The sequence below is a fragment of the Lepidochelys kempii genome, chromosome 1 (genome assembly GCF_965140285.1).
Source record: "Lepidochelys kempii isolate rLepKem1 chromosome 1, rLepKem1.hap1, whole genome shotgun sequence".
NCBI lineage: Eukaryota > Metazoa > Chordata > Testudines > Cheloniidae > Lepidochelys > Lepidochelys kempii.
The window spans coordinates 48,131,518-48,148,214 of NC_136380.1; the positions used below are offsets into that span (position 1 = coordinate 48,131,518).

General features: G+C 45.4%; 1 protein-coding gene across 1 annotated transcript; it reads left to right on the top strand.

Annotated features, from left to right (window-relative positions):
* Positions 1 to 861: 861 nt before the first annotated feature.
* On the top strand, positions 862 to 11,421 carry ALOX5AP (arachidonate 5-lipoxygenase activating protein). Its single transcript, XM_073321837.2, has 5 exons — positions 862 to 1,151; positions 5,937 to 6,036; positions 7,077 to 7,147; positions 8,417 to 8,498; positions 10,491 to 11,421. The coding sequence occupies exons 1-5, from the start codon at positions 1,082 to 1,084 to the stop codon at positions 10,651 to 10,653; spliced, it is 486 nt and encodes a 161-aa protein (XP_073177938.1). The 5' UTR covers positions 862 to 1,081; the 3' UTR covers positions 10,654 to 11,421.
* Positions 11,422 to 16,697: the final 5,276 nt, after the last annotated feature.

Consider the following 16,697-nt stretch of genomic DNA (forward strand, 5'->3'; position numbering starts at 1 on the left):
GGTTTTCTCACCCTCCACCCCCCCACCCCCACAAATTGTGTAAAGAGTTGTCACTTTGGATGGGCTATCACCAGCAGGAGAGTGAATTTGTGTGGGGGGGTGGAGGGTGAGAAAACCTGGATTTGTGCTGGAAATGGCCCAACCTGATGATCACTTTAGATAAGCTATTACCAGCAGGACAGTGGGGTGGGAGGAGGTATTGTTTCATATTCTCTGTGTGTATATAAAGTCTGCTGCAGTTTCCACGGTATGCATCCGATGAAGTGAGCTGTAGCTCACGAAAGCTCATGCTCAAATAAATTGGTTAGTCTCTAAGGTGCCACAAGTACTCCTTTTCTCTTTCTGAGAACAACTGTAGTTCATTTCTCACACCTGTGCTTGCCACACCTTTCTCCTTTCTGGTTGGGCATGTGGATGGAAAAAATCCAACTTGCTCTTGGTTTATGACTCTGAGGTCTATATGTTATTCCCATGAAAGTCCCTGCAGTAGTGAGAGATTCATAACACAACTGCTGGATTTGTATTCAAGGCTGGTGAGGTGGGTATATGGGAAAATGAAGTAATGACTGGGTCTGACTGTTCAATAATACACTTTTTCTCCTAATATCTCTTATAGTACTGGGACACCAGAAGACACTGACATGGCAACCGCGGCTGCTTTCTTGCAGCCTTAGAGCTCCATTTGCTTTCGACTGGATTTCCTAGAATTGTCACAGCTAATCAAACAGATGACCTTAGGTAACCTGGCTACCCTGCTTTTCGAAGGAGGAGATGTCTCTCTACAGTATTTATCCTCATGGATCAGTGGACAAATTGCCTTAGGTTGCTATGGGCAATATCTGTAGATAAATTTAATCCACACATGGAGGAAAAGGCAGCCAAAGAGCTAGTGAAATATGATCGGCAGCCATGCTGCCCTGATATACTTCTAAATAAGAGGGGCTGTGGTGTCGAGCTGTGAAGCCATCAGAAAGATTTCATGATGCAAGATAAGATAGACCGTCACTTCCTCTTCTTGTGCTTTCTGGGGCTGTGCTGCTGAAGAGGCTACAGAGTCCACTCTGACAAGCCTGCTGCCAAAATGGACCATGAAGTGCTGGGGAGCATTGTCCTCCTAGCAATAGTCAGCCTTATCAGTGTTCTCCAAAATGGTAAGAAAAGAGAACCATTTATTTTAGGGGAAAGAGGAAGCTGAGAAAAAGGGTAAAGAATTCCTAGTATCTATTATGCATTGAATATGAAATGTAAATTGACCTATTTTTAATACATTTTTTTCTCCTATTGTATATGGCTCTGTGGGTATATATGTGTGTGTGTCTATATGAGCAAGCTTGGTTTCTGAGCTTCCCTTTTTAGCAGACTGTTTTTTGTGCTAGTGGTTGGCTATATTAGCAGTGACATGATACCGATCTTTGGTTTACTATAGTAAGTTTATTAAATATATATCAGTATTAGCAGCCACTATCTGCACCTCTGTAAATATGTTCAAGAGCAGAGACCTGGTTTTGGATGTGGAAGAGGTTGTGCAATTGAGCGACTGACATGAAACATGGATCAGATCCTCAGCGGGCGTAAATGAGTATGATCAATCGTACTGAACTGAATTATACCAGCAAAAGTTCTAGCCTGGTTACTTTTTCAGGTTAACTAGTTACCCTACTTTCCTGAAACTCATTCTTCAGTCTTTCAGTTTGCTAGTTTTAACCCTTTCATGGCTGAGAATGTTCTAAATGTCCTTCATCAGAGGAATCTGATATTTCAGAGCTTATCTTATTCTATCTCTTTAGCTCAGGTTTTTTTTAAGGTTCCTTAGGCAAACTAAATGTTTTTCTTCTGCAAACTTTTTACTTGGCACTCATGTCTTATACCTATTCGATCCCCTAAAACTTGACCCAGGATACACACAGATGCGTGACTTTTTACAAAAACGATTTCATTTATGTTGCCCCACGTTCAAGGAGAATTGTGAGGTGGCAACCTGAGACATGGATACCTGGACTCCTCATTATGGGCCTGATCCAAAGCCCTCTGACGTCAGTAGGAAGACAACCCTGGTGCTAAATAGACTTTGGATCAGGCACCGCGTGCAGCTTTAGGAACTGGATTCATGTCGGGGTAGCTCATTCTTGGGCTGCAGGGGTGGGTGCAGCAAAAGCAGGGGTGGAACAGTCGGAGTGAAAATGCAGCTGAGCAGCCCTACAGGGAGCTCTTATCTCTCACAAAAGCAAAGTGTTTGTGGGTTAGACCCAAATACTGCCTTCAGAGGAAGGCACTAAGCATTTGCAGGAACAGGCTCTCAGATGATGATCTTGGAGCAGGGACGGGGCCTTGCTCTGTTTTGTACAGCACTGGCAAGTAAATTACCATCATTAAGTGTGGATGTGCATTCACATTTCATGGCCAAATTTGGCACATCCATTAATAGATGTGCCCAGCTGTGTTTCCAGTTATTTTACCAGAGGAGTTTGGGGAGCCATAGTCTAATGACCTATATATTTCCAATACAATTCCTTTAGTTAATCCATCCAGGAAACTTGTCTGTTCTTGTTCCACTCCATGCACATTTTATATAGCATTGAAATCTGACCATCAGATTATTGAGCCAAATCCTTGGGTCTGGCAAGAACTATGCTTGGCACAGGATCTAGGGTACGACAAGTTGCGGGGCGGGAAGGGGAAATGTGGTTTGAAAGCCATCTTTCCCCTCCCCTGCTCCTGGGGGCAGCAGGGTTTAATTTGGCTCCTGGTGCAAATTAGAACTGTGTGAAGGGTGCTATGGTCACACCTTGGCACACCCCGGCACAGCCATATGACAAGTGGTGAGGGGGTGTGCAGTAGATCTCTACCGGTGAGTCTTCCCCTGTATCCTCTTTGCTTCACAAAGTGTCACAAAGGAGACGGAGCAGGAACCAAGGTGTGTAACCCGTGTGTGTGTAAAAATAAATGCATAATCATAAAAGTGATAAAGTGAGCTAAATTTGCATTTCATACCCAGAACCACCACTACCCCATAGTTACCTACGAGGTCACACAAAGGAAAATGGGATTCCTTGGAACGTGTTCAGATATTATTATCACACACTCAGGGCACGCAGCACACTGTACTTGACCCCTGTGTGTAACTCCCAATGGTTCCATCTCTGTGTTCTGTTGCAGCTCTCTGCCACCAGTCAAGGGCTGTGTAAGGGCAGACTTGCACACCTTCCTCCTCCCCCAAAGTCTTTTATCTATGGGGTTTTTTGAACCTGGACTGATAGCCCTATAATGAAAGTGATGATAAATGTAGTAAAAATAGCTAATAGGAATATGAGATAAAAAAAACAAGCAACACCCATGGGAGAAGTTATGTTAATGTTCCAGTCCAGCAAAGTTCTTAGGCATGTTTGCGTGGTTCCATTTGGATGATAAATCAGTTTCACACAGAAATATACATAGAAAAGTCCTGTTTCCCTGAACAGCAGTAGAAACATACATTACACAAGCTGTTCCAGAAATCCCAAGCCAGCTTCTCCAGCCAGCACTGTGCCCAAGCAGAGGCAGTCTCTCTGCCTCTGCTTCTTAACAAGGCCATATGGCAACTGTGTCTATCTATCTTAGAGTTTTCTATTGCCACTCATCACCACAGCACCTGAACACCTTCCATGTAAAATAGATAGCAATAATGAAGTCCCAAGTGGACTTCAATGGAGTCTCTCTGGCATTTCTGCCTTTACGGGGGCAGAATTTTAATTGGGGTAGGCTGGGCTGGGACTTTTTGGGAAGGAGAGGAAGGGGGTTCAATGGGTTGTTAAAGGTGTTTGTATTGTGAATGTCACTTGTGGTGGACAGGCTGTCTCAAAGAGAGAGGTTTTGCAGTATTTCCTAAAGATGATCAGACTCTGGATTCATCTGATCTCCTTTGTAAGTGTTTCATAGATGAATCCCCTCAACAGAGAGAGCTTTGTCCCCAGCTCTCCCATGCTTCATCCTGGGCTTTGAGATCTGCCGTGTCCCAGAAGGATGTATCAGTCACAGAGGTTCAAGACTGAAATTAATTCTTTGATGTGTCTGGGGCTTGATCCATTAATTGCTTGGAAAATTGGGACCACAGCCTTAAACTGGCATTGGAAGCTAACTGGGCACCAGTGGTCAAATGTGGGCACAGGCCTGAAGTTCTCACAGTGGCCTGTGCCATGTAGGGGGGCAGCCACATTCGGCACCAGCTGGAGCCTATAAATTGTCTTCATATTCAACTTCATGTACAGTGAGTTACAGAAATCCAGCCTGGAGACAACAAATGCACAGATCATTGTGGCCTGATTCATGAGGAAGGGGTGAAGTTTCCCAGCAAGCTGGAGATGAAAGAAAGTATTCTTGGCAACTGATGCTACCTGGTCGTCCACGCTTAGCGAGGAGTTGGCCAGGACCCAGAGGCTTCACACCACTTTCATGAATAGGAGCTGCATGCCTTCAGTGGAGACAATGTCTGGGCCAAGTGTTTCACCTTTCCAGCCAGCATCACTTCATTCTGACCTGGGAACCCCCATTAGCACCATACCCTCCCCTTGGCCACATGGACCTAGCTCCCTCCTTTGTGTCCAGATGTTGTGCACTGCTCCAGGGTTTCAGATGTGCCTAATGTTGGGAACAAAGGAAAGTGCTTTAGCACACCCATTTATTTTAAGAAGTCTGTGATTCCATACAAGGCCCCTGATGGCAGGCCAGCCAGCACCTTTTTGGCATAACACTACATCCATCTGTCATTGCTGAATTTCTCTTATGACTCATGTCAAAGTGTGGCAGTGGATGCCCTCCCAGGATGTACAAGCGTCAGCATTTAAAAACCAGTTGGATCTTTGATCCTCATGGAAAGCAGGCTTTTCAGGCAGGTAGATACCTGATATTGCAAAAAGCTAGATGTGACTCTAGTGTCTAGTAGTAAATTTAAATCTGTGTCCGTTTATAAATTAGCAAAATTTTTAGGGTGGGACAAGTGAGGACGTGTAAAAGAAAAATCTGTTCTACTTTTTTGGAAGGGTTCATGGTAGAGGTCCTTTGAGATCCAACAAAAGCCCAAAATCATTCAGGGATGTGTGTTTGAGATCTCTGTACCATAGATGTAGAACACAGATTACTGATACCTAAGAGCCAAATCCTCAGGTTCCTTCTCAGCTTTTCTTCACCCCTTACTGAGAGGAACTTTCACTTATTTATGTGGAAATTTCCCAGATTAAGGGCTAAGTAAAAGCTGAGTATAGCTGCTCCTCAGACCCCGGTTTCCACCCAAATGAATGGAAATGAGAATCTACCACACATTGGTCACTGTGATATAGCTAAGCTTTGATCTTCACTCCATCAGTTATGGCCATTTCCTCTGCAGGTGCCTGCCTTAGCAAAACCAGCTCAAATCAGCTGTGTTGTTAATCCAGCCTTGAGACAGTGCAGTGATTAGTAATCCCATATGGAAGCCAATGAGATAAAGGGCAAAAAACCCTCCATATTGCCGGGGAGGGGACGGATTCTCAGATCTCAGTAAAATCTGATGTCTCTTCCAATGAGAGGTGAGAGTTGGGCTTTACAGAACATGTCAGGAATGTGAAAGGTAACTCAGGGAAGGGTTTGATGCATGTTCCTCCAGTTTGGATATGAAGCTGTGTGATGTGGACACAAAATAGCAAATAAACTTTTTCCTTTGTGAGCACCAGGCTCAGAAGTGAGGCCCCCCAGAAAAACGTGTAGGCACTTCAGAAGGGACTCCATGTCACATTTGTGAACTAAAGCACTTGGTTAAACCTAGACGAGAATGTGTTGGCCCGAATTCTGCTCCTGTTTACACCAGCACAACCTTGTGGTGCCAAGAGGGATACAGGGCTGTCGAGTGAAGAACCCAGCCCGTTATACTAAGCATGCACGTGTCCAGTTTAACCCTCAGACCAAACCCTGCTTTTCTTTAACAGCCTTTTTTGCAACCAAAGTGGAGCATGAAAGCAAGAACTATAATGGCAAGAGTTTCCAGCGGGTTGGATCTTCTGCCTTTGACCGTGTCTTCACTGCCAAGTGAGTATGCAAACCACGTAGGAGGGGCAGGGAAGAGAGCAAGACCTTTGCTGTTGAGTTTAATCTTTGCCTTCGTTTGTGGCCTGATTCAAAGTCCACTGAAAGTCAATGGAAAGGCCTCACTGATGTCGGATCAGGCCCTTGTACTTTATTATCATTATTATTTATTTTATAATTGTGCTTCAGGGCGCCAACCAAGATCTGGAATCTATTGTAGTAGGTATTGCACAAGCACATAGTGAGAAAGAGTCTCTGCCACAAAGAGTCTACAGGCTAAACAGGCAAGATAGAGGTACAGAGAGGTGAACTGACCAACAGGAGGTCAGTAGCAGAGTGGGGAATAGAATTCTGGTCTCTCGAGTCCCTGACCCATGCTCTAGCCACTAGGCGAGCCTGCTTTGTTCTTGTGGTCACTTGTGATCGTTTTTGAAAAGGGGAATTTCACTACCACCCAAGAAAGAAAAGAAAATTAAATAATTATTTATTATTTGTTAAGCACTGGCAATGTGCTCTGTACTTTACGATGCATAAATATACACCCCATGTGGGTGTGTATCCCAGAACCTATAAAGGAATATTTCCCTCTACAGCGACATTCCCTTATGAACAAAGTGGCATAAATAATTCCTTTTTATTAAGCTATAGAAAAAAACACAGGCAGATTTCACAAGAGCCTCGTCTTTGCTGTGATTCCCGTTCTCTCTTTTGCCTTATTATTGAGTTTTGAGTGTCAGTAATTTGATTAATATGGACCGGGACTACAAGAGTTGCCCAAGCTGATACAGTGCATCAGGCATTGAATATATGAGACATGATTAACCATGGCAGTTCAGGAGATGGATTTCACACACGCCATCCATTTTGCACTGCTGTCTATTTCTGACGTGGTGGATGGATGCCACCCCTCGTTGTCCCGATGTAACAGGGAGGTAAATCTCCAGATGCTTCATATGTAAGCTGGTAGCTGTGTTTCTGAGGCAGAAGGATATTTTTCCTGTTCTCAGTCTGTTTTTAACTCCCCCTTTTTAATTCCTTCCTAGCCAAAACTGCAGAGACGCATACCCAACGTTTCTTGTTGTGCTTTGGTGTGCTGGGCTGCTTTGTAGCCAAGGTAACATGTACTTCAGCTCTCTCTCTCTCTCTCTCTCTATATATATATATATATAAACATATATAATTTGTGTGTCTTCTGAGGCTCAGTTTAATATTGTCACTTAAAAAGGCTCGTGACCTGACCCTTCCTCCCCACACTTCAGCAAGGGACAGACTGAGGTTACTCTGCCAGATTGCAGAGAGGAAAGGCCTGCAGCCTCGAGTTGTTAACGTATTAGCTGTTCACTCTCCTGTGAGCTGCATTACAGACAGGGATGTCTCACGGTGAAACATGGCCCAGATTGGTCAGGAACCTGGGGTCCCAGTTCCTAGCTGTGGGGTGGACGAGGCAGTGAGGGTTTCTAATGGAAGCGTGGTTATTTTGGGAGACCCCTTTCAGAGCACCGGGCCCAGAGTAGCCAATCCATTCACTCTTCTATAATCCACCACTGGTGGAAGATTGGAAGGACACTGCCAGAGGAGATTTGTGCTGTCAGGGAAATGGTGCCCAGCATGTAGGGGTGTTTGCGAAAGCTGCATTGCTCACTGCTGCCTTCTAGACTAGCCTTCATTTCTGAGCGCCCAGTTCAACAAGGGGCTTACTCATGTGCCTAACTTTAACCACGTGAGTAGCAGTCCCATTGAATTCCGTAGGAGTATTCATATGCTTAAAGTCAAGCACGCACTTGAGTGCCTTGCTGAACCCGGGGGTAAGTCATTGTTTCTGAGTGACAGAAGTCTCTTGGCTGGGGTCAGGTAGGGGCTTGGCCTGCTGGCCTGGGAAAAGCCAGTGTTAAAACACAAAGAAAACCCTTTTTGTGCTGAAAACTCAATTTCGGACCATACGGTGCCTGGCCTGCTGCTGGGGTAGTGCAGTGACCTGCTGCCCCATACTCGGGGCTTCTGGGGAAACCAGAACATATGCCAGATTGTGCTCTTGGGCACGTGCAGTGCAGCACTCTTTGACGAGCAGAGCATGGCCCTGCGTGTGGGCCCGGCACTGGTCCTCACGCGGGAGCACTCCTATTGACTTTAATGGGCATAACTGAGGGCAGAATTTGGCCCACAATATTTTCTGCAAAGATGGCGGGAAATATCATGCAATTCTCCACAGAATTTATTTTCTTCAATTTCTGGGTCCCACTGCTCGTCCAGCTTCTCAGAATACAGGCTTTCCCCAGTTTTCCTATCCAGCATGAACAGCAATATGGACCTCTATGGATAATGAGGCCTACATGGGAGACTTGGATGGTAGTTTGCAATATGTGTTGCTTTATCTTCCTTTCAGCTGCTGCTGCCTTTGCTGGAATGATGTACTTGTTTGTGAGACAAAAGTACTTTGTTGGCTATCTGGGAGAGAGGACACAAAGGTAAGAATTCACTGGAGCTTTTTACAAGTGTTTTGGGTGATAAACATTTTCATGGGTAGGGCATCTTGACACCGTTCTTGTTCAGTATGTATGTGGGTACATTTTCACTCCAGAGTTAACTTGAGTTATCTACAGTTGAGTTATTCCTCTCAAGTTAGTCTAGCTCAAGTGATAGCGGCCACACTGTGAAACAACACTGGAATTGCTGTGTCCACACTAGCACTATGTTCACTCATTTATGACACTAAGACTTCTGGGGGCCCATCCCATGGTTCTTAGCGCTGTAGTAAGATGAAACACTCTATGAATTCTTGTCTGAACTTGTCTGTCCTTTCTGGGCACAAAGGGGTACTTTGTGAGAAGGCATCGGAGGACGAGCAGCACTCAAGCGGCCCGCATTCACACTGCAGAGTGGTTGTGTTAGCAGCAGATGAGTTGTGCTAACTCCAGCTTTATACTGTACTCCCTGGCAGGCCAGCCAACTCAAGTTAAAAACACCGCTGTGCTCAAATTAAGGGTTTGTGCGTGTGGATGGAAGTAGTTAGAGGCAACACTCGAGCTATCACTTGAGTTAGCTTTGCCGTGAAGACAAGCCCTATTTCTGCCTACCCCACCTGGTGTGTTTGAATGACTTACCCAGTGTCTGGTTGAGACTGAGCTTGGATGAGGGCAAAATGGCTGAAGCTCAACCCAGACAAGATTAGGGATAAGTCTATTTTGAATGACTTAAGATGGAGCAGAATATGTTTGCCTGCTTCTTAAGCAGTGTTTCATGTTAGGAGCACCCTAGAGCTCTGTAGTCAGGCCTGGAGATTAAGGTGGTGTTTTGATCGATGAAATCCTAAATGGCCTGGAACCTGCCTAACTGAGATGCCGCCTCTCTCTCCCTGTGTTCCACTTGGTAGAGGTGCTAGAGCTAATGGGCCCCTGGTTTGAGAGGGCTGTTTCAAAACATTTTCCATGTGGGGTTCTTGACTCTGCCACACATACCCCTGCCCTGGTGCTAAAATAGCCTGGATTTGTTAACCTTCAGGTCTTGTCCATCTATTCTGGAGCCAGTCTGGATCGGTAGCAGTAGGTTATTGCATTTTTGATCAATTGTGTATAAGTGCCCAGAGTTTACAACTAAAGGAATAAATAAAACAAAGTACAGGGTCCACTTTTCCATCGCTATCTCCCATTAGTTTTACACACCTGCATTGACAGTCTGATCCCACTGGTAGTTTAAAGAAAGAAGAGGTTTGTTTACTGGATTATCTCACATAAAGTAAATAAAACCAAAAAAACAGATGCTCAAGTACATATTGGAATAGAAGAATTACACAGAGCAGCACCTGGGCTGGGTAGAGCCCCACGATGCTGGAGTGGAGTAAGGGAGCTGATTTTTCTATCATCTTACTATTCTTTTCTTTGTTAATAAAGCAAAACTCTGGGAACAGGGGAGTTTGGAGTTGACACACAGTGTGGACTGTGTTTGCAGAGCAGGTGGGAAGACAACTTCTGCTCACAGTGCTATTTCAATATATGCCTGTGTGATTATCTCTCTCCATTTGCAAAGTGAAAGAATAGGGGTCTATTCTCCCGTTGATGTCTACACAGCTCCAATCAGGGTTAATGTGAGTAATATCCAGGTGTACAAAATTGACCCCTGTAAATTTTACATCCCATTAAAATACAAGGTTATTGAATTAGGTTTTAAATATGATCAGAAATGACCATCTCTAATGGCTAAAACGTGTCTCTTAAATGGAGCACTCATTAGTATGAAGAAGCATGAATTCAGCACTGGGGGCCTGACTTGATTTATACCTGTGCATCTCTGCTGAAATTAAAGGGGTTGAAAGGGTGCAAGTCAATGTGGAATTTGGCCCATGGATTTGAGCTTCTGAAGTCTATTTAAAGTGGTTTGAACGACAGTTATAGAGGTTGAGCACTTTTCAAGGAAGGTGATAAATCTTGGTATATTACTTTTCTCTCTCTCTTTCTCCCCAGCACTCCTGGTTACATATTTGGAAAACGCATTATATCATTCCTGTTCTTTATGTCTGTTGCTGGGATCCTCAACTATTATCTTGTCCTCATTTTTGGGAGTGACTTTGAAGTGTATATAAAAACTGTAACCAACACCATCTCCCCACTGCTACTCATTCCTTAATTCTTTGCAGCATTAGCTGTTCAGTGTGTTTTACAGACCAATATCCAAAAGCAGATATAATTCAGCTGTTTACGAAATGAACCTACAAACCCTTTTAGACTGCTGTAAATCTCAGGCTCTATGGGCTTTGTGGTTTGATTTTAACCTTTTTCCTACAACTAAGATGGTTTATTGTGAACAGTCAGTGTGCCCCAGGAAGGGTAATAACTTCCAATTAAATCTTCAGATTAAAAAGGTTTAAAAAAATGAAACAACCAAAAAACCATTTCAGGTGGAACAAAACATTCCATTCTGATTTTAAGCACATTTTAAATGTTTTAAAATTAAAATTGAAGGCAATCTCTAAATGAAAAGTCATTTTGAATGGAAAAATCAACCTGTTTCATTTCAGAACCATTGAGACAAAACTCATCAATTTTTTTGGAATTTTTTCTTTTCTTTTTTTTTTACACCAAAAAATTGGGGAAATTGACATGAATTTGCAAAATGTTTTGGTGTCACTGAATCGTCATTTTCCAGCCAAAAAATGTTTTAGCCGAATTTCATTCATCTTCAGTTGCCATGAAAACCCAGAGCTCAATCCTGCAATCCTCACTTATATACAACGTTCATTGCACTCAGGGGGACCCAAACCCCTAGTAGTGCATGACTGCAGATTGGACCGGAATCTGATTTACCTGAAAGCCTCTGTACAGTGCCAGAGCAGGGCAAATTGCCAGAGGAATGCAAAGGGGCGTTAGTGTAAATGAGACTCCATTATCTCTGAGATTGTTTTGTTTTTGTTTTTAATAAAGCAATCTAAAAAGATGAAAGTGGTTTGTCATGTCGTCTTCATTTAGTGCTTGATCCATCAATGGCAAAACTCCCAGTGAAGTGAAGGGCGGGAGCAGGACTGAGCCCACACTGTAAGCTAATAGCTATGAGCACAATCTAAAGAAGGCATATTGAACAACTCCTGCCCTATTAGTGGATTTAATTCCCTGCTTACAACACTAATAACATGCCCCTACAAGTCAATATCAAGGGATGGTTTGATAAGATGCCAATGTAGGCAAACAGACAAAACTCTCACTTTTTAAAGACTGCTACCATATGAATGCTTAGCTTTTAAAGCTGTCTGATGACGGCATTCAGGGTGAGTAGAGCTCTATTTATAACTCCACTGGGAAAGGCAGAGACTGCTTGCTGTGGAGAGAGAGAGAGGGGGAGAATGAGTTGAGCTGTTTTACAAATGAAATCCCCAGAAAGCAGCTCTCTCTAATGCATATTAGCTTAGGGCTTTTATTCTCATCAAATTGCTTGGCTTAGTAGCTTCCAAAGGACTGTTCTACAAATGTAATATTTTCCTTGTTTATGGGGGAAAGATCTTTCATGTTAAACATTTAACACCATTTTACTTATAAAATATGTTATGATCTCTTTAAAGTCAATCAGAGGCATCTGTGTAGCTAACCATTTGCAGCATTATGACACTACATAATTTTTTTCTCCCACTCAGTGCAGGAATTTTAAATGTTAAGCGACTGATTTATTGTCTCTCTCTCCCCCTCTCTCTCCTCACACACACACACACACACACACACACACACACACACACACACACACACACACACACATTGACAAAACAGAACAGCATGTATAATATTGATCATACATAATCTAAACACTTTGAGCTTACAGCTCTAGAAAATTTACCTCCTGGTATAGTGCAAATGTTTCTTTCCCTTCCTTAGCTTCAAAACTTCATGACACTCTTCAGATAATTGCTTCACAGTCAGTTTTTCTGCTGCCCCATACCACATTACCTCAGCTGCAGTCACATCATTAGGGTACTCCTGGGGGCATTCTGCTCCAAAAAATAAAAATTCTGCACATAATATTTTAAAATTCTTCACATATAATTTTCAAAATAACACTACACAATCACATCCATTTCAATTATTTTGGTAATTTATTTCAAAATACCTGTCAGTAAGTATGACTGTAACAATACAGACACACACAAAAATTCCCCTGGCAGTAGAGAGTTAAAGAAACCCCTATGACAACCCAGTTCCTCTTTCTCTGCCCCCTTCTTCCCTCCAGAGCCCAGCTCCAGGGGGGCCAGACACCCACAACCCCTCCCCCCAGAGCCCACTTGCGCCCCCCCCCCAGCCAATAAACCCAAACCCTCTCCTCCCCAGAGCCCAACAGCGCCCCTCCCCCAGCCCAGGTACCCGCATCCTCCCCCCGGCCCCCCAGAGCCCAGCTGTTCGCCTACCCCCTTGCCCAGACACCCATCCCACTCCCAGAGCCCAGGGATCCAGAGGGAGAAACAGACTAATGCTTGGTCCCAGGCTTGCACAGAGTTTCCTGCGCACTGCCTTCTCCAGAGGCAGAACAGATTGTCTTCACTGAGACTGAAGTGAGGCACATCAGGCCTGGTCTACACTACAAACTTAGATTGACATAAGCCGTGTTAAGTCAATGTAGTAATGTATGTGTCTACACTACCAAGTCCCTTCCACTGACCTAAGTGGCCTGTAAAGTCAACTTCTGTACACCACCTCCACAAGAGGCATAGCGCTTGATTCGACATCCATGAGTCAACATAGGAATAGTGTAGACACTGCATTGTGTAATTTGTATGAATTAGCCTCCAGGCGGTGTCCCACAGTGCTCCGCTGTAACCGCTCTGGAGAGCACTTTCAGCTCCACTGCACCTCAGCCAGGTACACAGGAAACAGCTGCTCCCCTGTTAAAGCCCAGGGAACTTTTGAATTTTCATTTCCTGTTTGACCAACATAGAGAGCTCGCCAGCACAGCTGATCATGGAGACTCAAGGCCGCAAACGCACTCCAGCATGGAGTACACAGGAGGTGGTGGATCTTATTGCTGTGTGGGGAGAGGAGTCTGTGCAGGGAGAGCTCCAATCCAGCAGAAGAAATGCTGACATCTATGCCAAGATCACACAGGGCATGGGGGAGAAGGGCTACACCAGGGACACGCAGCAATGCCATGTGAAAATAAAGGAACTTCGCCAAGCATACCAGAAGACAAGGGAGGTGAACAGTTGTTCTGGATACTCTGTGGATACCTCCCAGGAGCCACAGGCGACCGCGAGCAACAACAAGGGAGACGTTGACCAGGAGGAGTAGGAGAATGTGAGGCAGGCAAGCAGAGGATCCATTCTCCCCGATAGCCAAGAACTATTTTTAACCCTGGAGCCCATCCCTTCACAGAATCAGTTGGCGGTGGAGCGTGCCAGGGAAGGCACCTCTGGTGAGTGCACATTTCCAATCAAACCCTAGGGGCTACATGTTATTATTTTTTATGTTTAATCTGAACAAAAAAGTAGGTGCAGTGGGTATTGGAGGCCACTCTAGCTACGCAGAGGGTGTTCTCTGGAAAAGACTGTTTATGTGCAGGGGGATGGCCCAGGAATCCGCCATGGAGATCTCTAGGAAGCTTTCATGGAGGTACTCTGCAATCCTTTGCGGAAGGTTTCTGGGAAAGGCTGCCTTATTTTGTCCACCACGGTAGGACACTTTCCCACACCACTCCAGTATTAACTCTGCTGGCCTCACTGCAGCACACATCATTGCAGCATAAGGACCAGGTCTGTACCCAGTGTGACGGGGCAAGGCCAGATGGCTATAGAAAAGTAGTGGGAGATAGATATATTAGCTCCAGGCTAAACAAATCCCTGGTACCAGGTTCAGTGAAATGGCAGCTGCTCCAGGTCAGTTAAGACACCTGGGGGCAATTAAGAACTTTCCAGAAGGCAGGGAGAAGGCTAGGTTGATTGGGACACCTGAAGCCAATCAGGGGCTGGCTGAAACCAGTTAAAAGCCTCCCAGTCAGTCAGGTGGGGGTGCATGTCAGGAGCTGTGGGAGGAAGTTGCGCTGTTGGAGAGACTGAGCAGTACACACCATATCAGACTCAAGAAAGGAGGCCCTGAGATAAGGGTGAAGTGGAGCCTAAGGAAGTGGGGGCTGCTGTGGGGGAAGTAGCCCAGGAAATTGTACATGTCATGTTTCTAAAAGGTCAGCTATCATAGCTGATACTATTCGAGTCCCTGGGCTGGAGCTCGGAGTAGAGGGTGGGCCCGGGCTCCCCACCACCACCTTTGCCCCCTGATTAATCACTGAGACTGGGAGACAACAGAGACTCTGCAAGGAAGGATAACTTCTCCTCACCTCCCTCGCTGGCTTATGATGAAAATGGCTCAGTAGACTGTGACCCTTGTCTCTAGAGAAAGAAGGGTTATGTGGAGGGTCACAGTGAGCCTCTGAGGCTAGCGAAATCCGCCAAGAAACGCGGGACCCACGGAGGCAAGGATAGAGCTTTGTCACACCAGACACTTGCAGCATCTGCTCCTTTGCCACCTCTGTTACCCTCAGGAGAGTGATTTCGCATAGGATCCCCTAGAGGAAATGGGGGAAGTTTTCAATGCTAGACCTTAAACCGCAAACAGTTCAACAAGTAATCCCTCCACTGTTTGGTGAAATCTGGGTCACACAACCACGCTTTCCCAAACGTGCCGTGGCTGTGGTTGGAAGGGAATCACTGAGCATTGCCAGCAGCATTGAAAAAAAAAAGGGGTGAGAGGGAGGCAGTTTCCTGTTTGTCTCCCTTCCCCACCCCCCCCAACCACTTTTGTAAAATAAACAAACTATTTGGGGGGTTTTACAGTGGTGCCTGTCCTCAAGCACCATCCAGGTTTCTAGGGGAAAGGGGCTTTTCTCAAATTCCAACCTGTGCTCCCAAGGATGTCTTCACAAAAGCAGCAGCACAAGACCTCTCGCCCATGCCTCGTGGCCTTACTCACTACGGCTGGAGCAGCAAACCAACTCTTGCAATAGCCAGCGGCTGTGATTACGTTGTGGTTTGCAGTGAAGTGTACTGAGAGGTGCTTTTTTATTAAAAAAATTAACCTTGCACCAGAAACAATGCATGCACTGTCAGTGCTACCCTTGTGCTTTGCATTCCTTGCAGCTGAAACCTTGGATGCTAGAGTCCCTCTGCAGCCTATGCTGAACATGCTGCCGTCATCGCCCAGCGCTATATCCTCCTCCCCACAACGGTCCTATGAGGCCGGGGAGAGGGGCATGGGGAGGTGTTCGGTATCCCTTGCACTCAGCACCAGGGGAGGGTACAAGGACCAGAAGGTGCCCATTTCCACACCTTTGATTGTTATTGCAGTGCATCTCTAAGCAAGGGTTCCTCGTTTCTCCCCCCACAGCTTTATCAGCCCTATTGCCCCAGGTTATCTTACTTTTCTTTGCTGTCTCTGTGTGTTTGTGTGCATAATAAAACTAAACAGACTGAGGAGAAAGGGCTCTTTATTCATTCAACACACGGTGGTTGGTGGGGGTGGAGTTTACAGGGGAGAAGATGCAATGGAGGGGACAGTTTGGTAAGGAACAACACAGATAAGTGTCCCATTACTCTGGCTCATTGCTGAAACTAGTTTTCAAAGTCTCACCGAGACGCAGAGCTCCTTGATGTGCTCTTCTTATTGCCCTGGTGTCTGGCTGCTCAAAATTGGCTGCCAGGTGATCTGCCTCAAGCCCCCACCGCGGTGGAAAGTTTTCTCCCTTCGTTTCACAGACATTATGGAGCACACAGCAGGCAGGGGATATTGCTTTCACTGAAGTCTAACCTAGTAAGCAAACAATGCCAGCGACCTTTTAAATGTTCAAAGGCACATTCCATCACCATTCTGCACTTGCTTAGCCTATGGTTGAACCAGTCCTTACTGCTGTCCAGGCTGCCTGTATACGGCTTCATGAGCAGGGTGACCAGACGTCCCGATAAAATCGGGACTGTCCCGATATTGAGCAGTTTGTCCCGCGTCCCAACCGAAGTACGGTCGGGACGCCATTTGTCCCGATATTTTGTTTCGGGCGCGCCTTTTTTTTTTTGGTTACGCAGCGGTGACAGGCTGGAGGAGCGCCTTTTCAATTGTTACACTCACCCAGCACGTCCGGGTCTTCGGCAGCACTTCAGCGGCTGATGGGCTGCGGCGGCATTTCAGCGGCGGGTACTTCACTCTTCATCA

Bases quoted from the DNA above. Each gene is read 5' to 3' on its own strand.
- ALOX5AP (XM_073321837.2), top strand. From the start codon at position 1,082: ATGGACCATGAAGTGCTGGGGAGCATTGTCCTCCTAGCAATAGTCAGC. The intron at 7,148-8,416 runs GTAACATGTACT...TCTTCCTTTCAG, and splicing joins TGGGCTGCTTTGTAGCCAAG to CTGCTGCTGCCTTTGCTGGA. The intron at 8,499-10,490 runs GTAAGAATTCAC...CTTTCTCCCCAG, and splicing joins CTGGGAGAGAGGACACAAAG to CACTCCTGGTTACATATTTG.